This window comes from Bos indicus, chromosome 17, assembly GCF_029378745.1.
Source record: "Bos indicus isolate NIAB-ARS_2022 breed Sahiwal x Tharparkar chromosome 17, NIAB-ARS_B.indTharparkar_mat_pri_1.0, whole genome shotgun sequence".
Lineage (NCBI taxonomy): Eukaryota > Metazoa > Chordata > Mammalia > Artiodactyla > Bovidae > Bos > Bos indicus.
Genome location: NC_091776.1, coordinates 62,836,891 through 62,847,676, shown reverse-complemented (window position 1 = coordinate 62,847,676; position 10,786 = coordinate 62,836,891). Strand labels below are relative to the sequence as shown.

Sequence of the window (10,786 nt, the reverse complement as noted above, 5' to 3'; positions counted from 1 at the left end):
TTTGGGACCCCATGGACTGTAGCCCACTAGGCTCCTCTGTCCATGGGATTTCCCAGGCAATAGTGGGGTGGGTTACCATTTCCTTCTCCAAGGAATATTCCCGATGCAGGGATCGAACCCACATCTGCATTGGCAGGGAGATTCTTTACTGCTGAGCCACCAGGGAGGTCCTGCAGAGACCTCAGACAAGGCTATTTGAAATGTCTTCAGATGTGCTACCCTCTTGCCCCAGCACGGATGGGGTCATTTATGTGCCCTCACTCACAAGATCTTGCCCTGTCATTGAAAAGCTTCCAGATACAGCTGTCTATATACAAGTGTCTTAAAGAACAGCACCTAAGAACTTTTGATACAATGCTAAACCTTAGAAAAACTTTCAGCGTAGATTTTGTTTTCAGCCATTTGGAGCCTTTGAAATTAACAAGGATCAGGCACTGAAAAATCTTCATAGGCGATCAACCCAGTCCTATCAGTGGCAGTGATTCTCATATCTGAATCAAGAAATAAAAAGTTAAAAGCTGTCACTTTCTGGTGATATGGGCCAGGTCAAATTAGAACTCCCACTGTCCAGCTGTTTATGGCCTAAGAGCAGCTTTAGGCTCTTTGCTGGACTGCTTCTAAGAAGAGCTAAAATCGACAAGATTGATGCAGCTTTGGAGGCCGAATACCTGTCGGGTATCAAACAAATATAGCCAGATCACAAAAGTGGGAAAGCAGCTAGAAGAAAGGTGAATTACAGGAACCTTTTCAGTCTGTTCACATAAATCCAAACCTAAATCACCCCAATTGCAGCCCCCTGTTCCACAGTACCTCCTTATCTTTTTCCTGCAGAAAGCAGGAAAAACTCTTCTCCCATTTTAATTACCCTAAACAATTTTTTGCATTCTACCCTGAAACTTTCCCAGTCCTAACATTGTTCAGCTTCATCAGAACTTCTAAAACCCCAAGTTCTCATTAAGAAAAAGTCTCCCAAAGATGTTAGACTTAATACTATTCTTAAGACGGAGTCATTGATCAATTCAGATCTATCACTTCCTCTGTGTAGCTGTAGCCTGGCTGCAAGGTCTAAAACAAAGGAGCTTTACCTCATATAAACACTGAAAACAAAGGGAAACTAAAAGCCAGGACCTTCCTTGCAGTTTCCCAAGATGGTGTGGGTTGTTTTAGCCTCTGGATCATTTCATCTACAAAAGCTGTCTGCTTTATTTGCTTTTATTGAGATCTGTCTTCCTAAAACTGATAGCAGGAAAACTTTACTTATCCACAACTTTAATTGGGCCTTTTAATGAAAGCTTCAACTCACATGTGAACACGGCTAGTTAAAAAGCACAGCACAGCAGGCTTGTAAGTTTAAATTCCTGCAGACTTTATTAGAATCACATGGAGGACTGCTGCTCAAAAGCTTTTTCCCTTTAAGACCACCTTTAATCTCTAGAGTATACTTTGGCCAAGGCAGGGGAGGGTAAATGTCTACAGCCCAACAAATTTCTCATTAGCCCAACTTTCTCACCAGCTTATTTCCATTTTACAGCCACAGAAAACTTAAAGGAGTTATACGACACATTCATCTTCTCTTGAGACCTAAGGCCTAGAACAGTCTATAGCAGTTACCACAGAAGGAGCACTTAAGGAATGTATTTATCAGGTTAGGAGTACGAGTTTCTCTGCCATGCATTTCTCAACATGCACTTCTGAGCAGTATTCTTCCATGTACAACAGGAGCAGGCTGGGCAAGAATGAAACTCCAGAGTGTTGAATAGGCTAGTCTATTACATTCCACAAAAACTTCAAGGAATCACCCCCACCAACCTACCCAAGATCAAGTAATAGGCCATCTTCAATAGATTATTTGAACAAACGGTAATTAACGCACACTTCAACAGATTTATTTCTTTAAAGGAATGGATTTTGAAGAGAAAAAACATGGGGCAGAGAGGTATGGAATAGAAAATAAATACAAATGTAAGCTGTTTTACTAATTGCTTTATAACCACAAACTAGTACAGAGAATGCCCTGTACAAAACACAACAAAGGTTCAAAGATGGAGATGTTCCCTTAGGCAAGGCTGAAGACTTCAGTCTCTGGTATTTGGAATTTAGGCTGCAGTCCTTGTTTTTGGATGGATCACTGGGTGTGTGGCACAGTCCATGCTTTTAACCAGATTTGAACAGGAGAATGGCCACTTGGCCCAGGTAGAAGTAGATGAAGTGTTTGGTTTCATGTGTCACATAACTACCGAAGTTCCTCCCCACGATGCAGTGCCAGGTGGGGTTGTACTTCTTGTCAAACTCCTGGGAGGGGGGGGGGGGGGAGGTGGAGAAAAAACACAGAATTTTAGTGCTAAACCTGAGGTCAGAGTTTGCCTCCTAAACAGAGCCCGTAGGAGCAGAAAGGAGGAACTTCGGCATCTGCAAATTCTTAAAATGAAAGAATGTTCCCCAGCTCCAAATCGCCTACATAGTGCATTAATGCAAACATACTTGCAGTCTGAGCTAAACTGGGAATGGGGGCTGGGGAGGTAAAAGTCAGAAAGGGCAGCCTCTGAGAGTGCTTTGTTATCATGGTAATTACACCTTCTAACTTCTATAATATTCAGGGACAGCAGGTGACATCAGTTATAGTTTACCCTCTAGTATTTATCTCTAAAAGAACTAAGCTATCCTAGTGTATGACATGTACCCCCAAATCCAAGAGAATAGTATTTAGCCCAAAATATTGCCATTGTAACTCATTTTAGTATTGCTGAAAACAAAAGGCTTCCGAAAGAACAGAGCCTCAGTGAGCAGCTAAACCACTGGAGATCAAAATTTAAAGGACAAGACACTTGGTGCTCCACTGTCCCTGTAAAAAGAAAGCTGGAAGAAGAACCTGACAGCCACCTGGGCAAATTTTATCTTTACTGCCAACAGCCCTCTTCCCCCATCTATCCTGATGGTGCCAATCTACCCTACCACCTGGTCCTCAAGGCTAGCAAATTGCACTAATAACTTTTCCCTATTTTTCCCCACCCCCAGAAGCTCTAGGAACTAGAATGCCTATGTTAATTTCATCACTAGGTAACTCTAGGTAGGGGCCAAAGCTAGTCTTTCTCTGAAATCTTTCTCTATAAATGCATGAGAAGTGTCTGGCCAGTTACGCGAAATTTGGCTACTACTGTATTGTACACAGTGGGAACGTCTTTCAGATTAAGGGGAATACATTCTTATAGACTAGACAAACGCACTGCTGTTGCTGCCTTTGTCAGAAAAGGTATTTATTTCTGTTCCATCTGAAATCTTTCATCTTCTCATTCTCGACTGGAACCCTCCCACGACTTAGGCTGCCAGTTTCCTTCCCTTCTAGAAAACACAGCTCGAGAAGTTGGCAGACCTGCCAGCTTTCTACAGACTGCCATTTACCAATCCCCCAACCCAGTCCCCAACCACCACCACCCACTTTCCCTCAACTGCCGACTGACTCCCCACTGGAGGCTGGCAAGATCTCCCTCCGACCCTGCTGGAAACACCCACGCAGCGCCCCCCTCTCCAACACCCAGATGGATCCTGGGCGCAGCAATCATGCAGAAGGGGGAACCGCTGCTCCCTGATCCTAGAAACCGTTGCTAGGTGGCGCTTTCCCCGTGGAGCTGGGTTTTTAAAAAAAAAGAAAAAAAAAAAAAAAAACAAACTTCGGGCGCTTAGGGGCCGATCTTCAAGAGAAGTGCAAAATTCATTTGCGTCCTTTTCTGGAAACCTCTACACCGCGCCACCTTGCGTGCCCCCAAGGATCTCTGCCAGCGCTCTGGGGACGCATTATAGAGGGGAAGGAAGTTGTGACTTGCCCCAACAGTGCGCAAACTGCCCGAGCCCCCGCCCGCGCCCCGTCCTCACCTTCTTGATATGGGCCGCAATGTCCTTCTCTATATTATACTTTTCCAATGCCTGAGTAGCACACTCCACCGAGTCCTGTTGCATCTCCTCCGACATATCGGCATTCTTGATTACGGCCTTTCGGTCACACATGGTTACCTGAGGGGCGAGGCCAAGGCAAAGGATGAGGAGTTAGGAGTATGGGCTGCAGGCGCAGTTTCCCCGGTCCACTCCGCCCGCCCCACGCCACCCCGGGACGATGCCCCCCACCCCACTTCTCAGGAAGCGCGAGCCGCGCGAACAGAAGGCGGGAGAAGTCCTGTAGGGGACGAAGCTGGAGAGCGGAACCCCCTGAGTTTCTCACCAAGGAGCAGGGGCTGGCCGACTGCAACGGTCTCCTGGGGGAGGGGCTGGCGAAGCTCACACCCGCGTAGAGAGGCGGTCGCTACCGAAGCCGTGGCGCATCTAAGGAGCCCCACGCCAGCCGCCGCCGCCTAGTACCTAAGCCCCGCCCTTCTCCCGTCGACCCCGCCCCCGCCGAACGTCCCTATTGGCTTGACGCAACCCTTAGAACTCTCCCATTGGCCTATAGACTCAATGGTTCCCTCAGGGTCTTTCTCCTGCATTTTGTTGCAGACCACAATGCACCGCTCTAGGCGTCGGTTACCCCGGCAATGGGCCGCACGAGGTGAGGCCCGAACATCGGGAAGATGGTGCAGGGGCGGGGTGGCGAGGACGTACCCGAGACTAGAGAGATGATGGAAAGGGAGCTTCCGCTACGGCCGAGAGAAATGATTACAAATTTTCGGAGGTTGTCCCAGGATGCATTCGCGAATAAAGACAGTCTTTGGAAGTTGCGTATTCTACGTGCCCCCTCGCCCCCCCCCTCCCCAGGTCAGAAAGAACTACCCTTTCGACTGAGGTAGTCAGTCCCTTCACAAAAGGGTATCTCTTAAGCTGGGAGGACTTCGTGAGCAAGTGATCGGTGCAGTCTCAGAAAAGAAGCCCTAGGGTTTGGTTTAATGCTCTGCTGTCTCACTGTTGAAATTCTTTTTAATTTTTTTTAAAACAAGGAACGCCACATTTTGATATTGCATTGAGCCATGCAAATTATGCAGCCGGACCGCCTCTGAAATGTAGGGGGTGGGGGGTGTCGGAGATCCTCAGGAATGGAAGAGGGCTTCCTTATAAATTAAAGATTATTCCCAAGAGTGGGGTCTCCCGGCTGGGCAATGCTGATCTCCTTTAAGGGGGTGGGGGACCCTCTAGGTCGATTTGGGAGTGCTGATGTGGGGTGTGACCAGGGTAGGGCTTTTTGCTCTGATGAGGCAGTCTTTCCGGTGTGGGAGTTTCTTGGTGGCGATTTACCTCTAGGGCCATGGTGTCCTAATAAATAGAAAGGCATCCCTCAGGTATTTCCTCTGGTTTAGGGAGACTAACCACTTAATGGTTTAAAAAAAAAAAAAAGAAGAAGAAGGACTTGGGGTGGGGGATTGGGAGCAGGGTCAAGTCTGGCTTTAAATATTTAAATGTTAGCCCTGTCATCTTACTAGATTTTTGGACCTCGGGGTTTCTAATCTGTAAAGGGACTAAATATAAAAGGAAACCACTACATAGATATATTGGGAGTATTAAATAAACTAGTGCATTTGAAGTTCTCTGCACATAGCAGGGGGTCGCAAAGAATCAGACACGACTGAGCGACTTCACTTTTTTTTTTCCTGAATTAGTGAGAGTGGGTGGTCAAGTAGAAATAGGCAGAAATATAAACAGAAAGCTTTTGGTTACACGGTTAAACTGGTAACTTGTTTATAGGCTCTCCTGGTGGCTCAGACGGGAAAGAATCAGCCTGCAATGGGGGAGACCCGGGTTCAATCCCTGGGACGGGAAGATCCCCTGGAGAAGAGAATGGCTACCCACTCCAGTATTCTTGCCTGGATAATTCTGTGGACAGAGGAACCTGGAGGGCTACCAGTCCATAGGGTCACAAAGAGTCAGACACGACTGAGAGACTATCGGTTTCATGCTTTCGTTCAATGCATTTGAAGTACTCTGCACATGGCAAGGGCTGGAAGAATTTTGCCAATAACTGTCAACTTAGGGAACCGTCCCAAGAGTCATGACAAGGTTTTGAACTAACACTTCAATGCCTATAATGTGTTTTTCAACTTTCATAAACAAGTTACCAGTTTAACCATGTAACCAAAGCTTTCTGTTTATATTTCTGCCTGTTTCTACTTGACCACCCACTCTCATTAATCCAGGGGGAAAAAAAAAGAAAAGTAAAGTTGCTCAGTTATGTCTGACTCTTTGCGACCCCATAGACTGTAGCCCGCCAGGCTCCTCCATCCATTGGATTTTCCAGCCAAGAATACTGGAATGGGTTGCTGTTTCCTTCTCCAGGGGATCTTCCTGACCCAGGGATCAAACCTGGGTCTCTGGCACTGCAGGCAGACTCTTTACCATCTGAACCAGCAGGGAATCCAGAGCCCCTTACAATTTAATCAAAGGCACACAAGAGTCAAAGAGAAACAGGTGGGAATAATCAGAAACTCTGGTAGGACACATGCTTATCAATTAAATTAGGAGGCTTTTCCCAGTTTCAGGTTTCCAATGGTGGGGTTATTTATTTGAGGACTTAATGTAGTTCTACCTGGTGTCACTCTTGAGGAAGAAGTTGAATTGGCAACAGGAGGGAGGCTGGGTTAGTGCTTCTACCTGACTTGGGTGTATGATTCAGAGCTAAGGAATCTATGATGCCAGAGCCTGAATCTCTCTTGGGGCCCTTTACTTTTCATAGACATAGTTTTACTCCCTGTGATCTATGGTTTGGCCAGATTCTCCTTGTTTAAACAGAGGAGCTGAGAGTTGTTAAAGGGATGAGATAGAACAGCCGCGGTGTATTGAGTGGTTGCCTGCCACCCGGTGCTTTGCATTCACTCAGATGTTGTTCACAACAGCTGTGCCTAGGACCCCTTTGCTCCTATCTCCCTCTTGCCATAACTTCTGCTCATTTAGATTTGAGTAGAAGGAGGCTCAAATGCCTCCTTCCCTAGGGAATCATCTCTACTTACCCTCTACCACCACATTCAGTTACTCTCTACTGAAATAACTATTATTTATTTCCTCTATGGTACTTGCCTCATTTATTCCTTCAGAATAAATTCACGTGAATTATCTCATGTATTTATTTGCTTGGTTATTATCTATCTGTCCCTGCCTGTCTTGTTCACTGCTACATCTTCAGCATCGAATTCAGCGTCTGCCACGTAGCATGCATTGACTTAGATACGCATTGAATTAAACATACCAGGTCTTGGTTCTTCCCTGGTGGTCTAGTGGCAGAGACTGCGCTCCCAGTGCAGGGGCCCAGGTTCTATCCCTGGCTGGGGGACTAGATCCCACATACTGCAACTAAAGATTCCGAGTGCTGCAACTAAGACCCAGCACAGTCAAATAAATAAATATTTTTTAAAAATACCAAGTCTTATTTCCCCATTTCACAGATTAGAAAACTGACTTTCATTAAAAGCTCAAGCTGCTATTTAATGAATAAATTCCAGGTCTGGATGACCCTAAAATCCATTCTCTTAACTTAAATATTACTCTAATACATTTAGCTAAGGAGCTAAGGAGACTGTGCATTTTTCTTACAGTTTGAAGAAAAGGAGATTGAAATGGGATGATATTAAGGTTTTCTAACAGATAAGAGCATTTGTTCAATAAATGCCTATAGGTTTTTTCCCATTTATAGTGCCTGCCTTCCCTAGAGTCTCCTGTGTTTTTTGCCCATCTCAACCAGCTCTTGACCCTAATTATTTCCTTTTAATTGAAGGAAGAGCACTGTCAGACACTCATGCTTTTCTGGCCTGTGTTTAACCCCAAGAGATCTTTTGGGGGTTATTGTTTCTAGGAACCAACTGCCTTTTTCATTCCTTTACCATTTATTTTTGCAAAATCATTTCTCATTTCCTATCTGCTTATAGGATATTTATTGAGGCAGGCAATAAATATCTCCTAGTTGTAAATGAAATATATTGTGCAGGATTTGGATGCTTGAAATATTCACCCAGAGTAAGTTACAGCCCCATCCTCAAGTTTCTGGTTCACAGTAACCTAATCTTTCCAACATCATAGGGGGCAAGCAGGTAACATTGAATGAGCTGAGAAAGGAGGTAGAATAGGGAGTGGAGGGGGCTGTGGCAAACAGAAAAACTTGTTTAAAGGTGCCAAGCAGGGAATTCCGTGGTGGTCCAGCAGTTAGGACTCTGTACTTCCACTGCAGGGGGCATGAGTTCAATCTCTGGTCGGGGATCCTGAAAGCGGTGGGGCCAAAAAAATAAAGGTGTCACGTTGCCACTTGGGAATATTGACCCAGTTTTGCTAAATCATCTGATTTTCAAGAGAGACCAGAAATTGGAATTATTTTTATTATAAATACATCATTTTCAAATGTTGGTCACAAATTCATTTCTTAAAACACAGTGCAGGACTTCCCTGGTGGCACAGAGGATAAGAACCCGCCTGCCAATGCAGGAGACACAGGTACAATTCCTGGTCCAGGAAGATCCCACGTACCTCAGAGCAACTAAGCCCACGGACCACCACTGGGGACCCTGCGCTCTAGGACCCATGAGCCACAACGAATGAGCCTCTGTGCCCCCAGGCTCCAACAGTACCTGAACCGTGAACTTCCAGATGTTCAGGCTGGATTTAGAAAGGGCAGAGAAACCAGAGATCAAATGGCCAACATCTGTTGGATCATAAAAAAAGCAAGAGTTCCAGAAAAACATCTATTTCTGCTTTATTGACTACGCCAAAGCCTTTGACTGTGTGAATCACAAAAAACCGTGGAAAATTCTGAAAGAGATGGGAATACCAGACCACCTTACCTGCCTCCTGAGAAATCTGTATGCAGGTCAAGAAGCAACAGTTAGAACTGGACATGGAAAAAGAGACTATTTTCAAATCAGGAAAGGAGTATGTCAAGGTTGTATATTGTCACCCAGCTTATTTAATTTATATGCAGAGTATATCATGCGAAATGCCGGCTGGATGAAGCACAAGCTGGAATTAAGATTTCCAGGAAAAATATCAATAACCTCAGATACACAGATGACACCACCCTTATGGCAGAAATCCTTATGGCAGAAATCGAAGAAGAACTAAAGAGCCTCTGATGAAAGTGAAAGAGGAGAGTGAAAAAGTTGGCTTAAAACTCAACATTCAGAAAACTAAGATCATGGCATCTGGTCCCATCACTTCATGACAAATAGATGGTGAAACAATGGAAACAGTGACAGCCTTTATTTTGGGGGGCTCAAAAATCACTGCAGATGGTGACTGAGGCCATGAAACTAAAAGACGCTTGTTCCTTGGAAGGAAAGTTATGACCAACCTAGACAGCATATTAAGAAGCAGAGACATTGCTTTGCCAATACAGGTCCATCTATTCAAAGCTATGGTTTTCCCAGTGGTCATGTATGCATGTGAAAGTTGGACTATAAAGAAAGCTGAGTGCCAAATAATTGATGCTTTTGGCTTTTGAACTGTGGTGTTGGGGAAGACTCTTGAGAGTCCCTTGGACTGCAAGGAGATCAAACCATTCAATCCTAAAGGAAGTCAGTCCTGAATATTCATTGGAAGGACTGATGCTGAAGCTGAAACTCCAATACTTTGGCCACCCGATGGGAAGAAATGATCCTGATGCTGGGAAAGACTGAAGGCAGGAGGAGCAGGAGATAACAGAGGATGAGATGGTTGAATGGGATCACCAACCCAATGGACATGAGGTTGAGTAAGCTCCGGGAGTTGGTGATGGACAGGGAAGCTTGGCGTGCTGCAGTCCATGGGGTTGCAAAGAGTCAGACACAGATGAGCAACTGAACTGAACTGATATATATATATATATATGTATTTGGTCTTTGTCCAAGGATCCTGGTACAGAACTCTTAAAACCTTTAAAAATACTTTAGTGCTAAGAGCATCATTTGTTACCATAAGGAGCCCCTATCAACTACACTGGTGTTTAGGTAATATGGTAACTCTTTGTGAGGAGAGGGGCAAGATGCTTTCAGATATACATATAGTTTCAGATATCTGGATAGCTGGTCACCAGAGGAAAGAAACAACCATGTGATCAGAGAGTTAAAACTTTCAGCCCTGTTTTGCTTCCCACATCCCATTGCCCTTCTTACCATCTCTGACTTCCTGGGATGGGAGAGTGGCTGAAGATTGAGTTCAGTCACCAGTGGCCATGCCCATGTACTGAATTCTCCATACAAACTCCAAAACCATGAAGTGCTATGAGGGTGGCGCACCCTGAGAAGACATGGGAACTCTGTACCACCCCATCCCCCAATACCCTGTCTTATGCATCTCCACCATTTGGCTGTTCCCGGTGTTGTATCTTTTATAATAAATCTGTAATAGTAAGTAGAGTACTTTCCTAAGTTCTGTGAGTCATTCTAGAGAATTATCAAACCTGAGGAGGCGATTGTGGGAACCCAAATTTGTAGTTAGCTGGGCAAAGTGAGGGTAACCTGGGAACACTGTTTGCAGCTGGCGTCTGAAGTGGGGACACTCTTGAGGGACTGTGCCTTTAGCCTGTGGGTCTGTACTGACACTGGGAATCAGTGTCAGAATGGAATTGTTGGATATCTAGTTGTTGTTGGAGAAGTGATGTGGAGAAATAAGTATTTCATGTTATAAAAACAAACAGGGAATTCCTCAGTGATCCAGTGGTTCAGTTCAGTTCAGTTCAGTGGCTCAGTCATGTCCGACTCTTTGCGACCCCATGAATCGCAGCACGCCAGGCCTCCCTGTCCATCACCATCTCCCGGAGTTCACTCAAATTCACATTTCCATTGAGTCCGTGATGCCATCCAGCTATCTCATCCTCTCCCGTCCCCTTTTCCTCCTGCCCCCAATCCCTCCC

General features: G+C 45.2%; 1 protein-coding gene across 1 annotated transcript; it reads right to left on the bottom strand.

Annotated features, from left to right (window-relative positions):
• Positions 1-1,864: 1,864 nt before the first annotated feature.
• Positions 1,865-4,369, bottom strand: DYNLL1 (dynein light chain LC8-type 1). Its single transcript, XM_019977927.2, has 3 exons — positions 4,214-4,369; positions 3,871-4,008; positions 1,865-2,292 (listed from the first exon to the last, which is right to left on the bottom strand). Exons 2-3 carry the CDS (start codon positions 4,000-4,002, stop codon positions 2,155-2,157), a joined length of 270 nt encoding a protein of 89 aa, XP_019833486.1. The 5' UTR covers positions 4,003-4,008; positions 4,214-4,369; the 3' UTR covers positions 1,865-2,154.
• Positions 4,370-10,786: the final 6,417 nt, after the last annotated feature.

Coding starts and splice junctions, on each gene's coding strand:
- DYNLL1 (XM_019977927.2), bottom strand. CDS start 4,002: ATGTGTGACCGAAAGGCCGTAATCAAGAATGCCGATATGTCGGAGGAG. Junction 2,293..3,870: donor TTGCGGCCCATATCAAGAAG/GTGAGGACGGGG, acceptor CCCCCCTCCCAG/GAGTTTGACAAGAAGTACAA.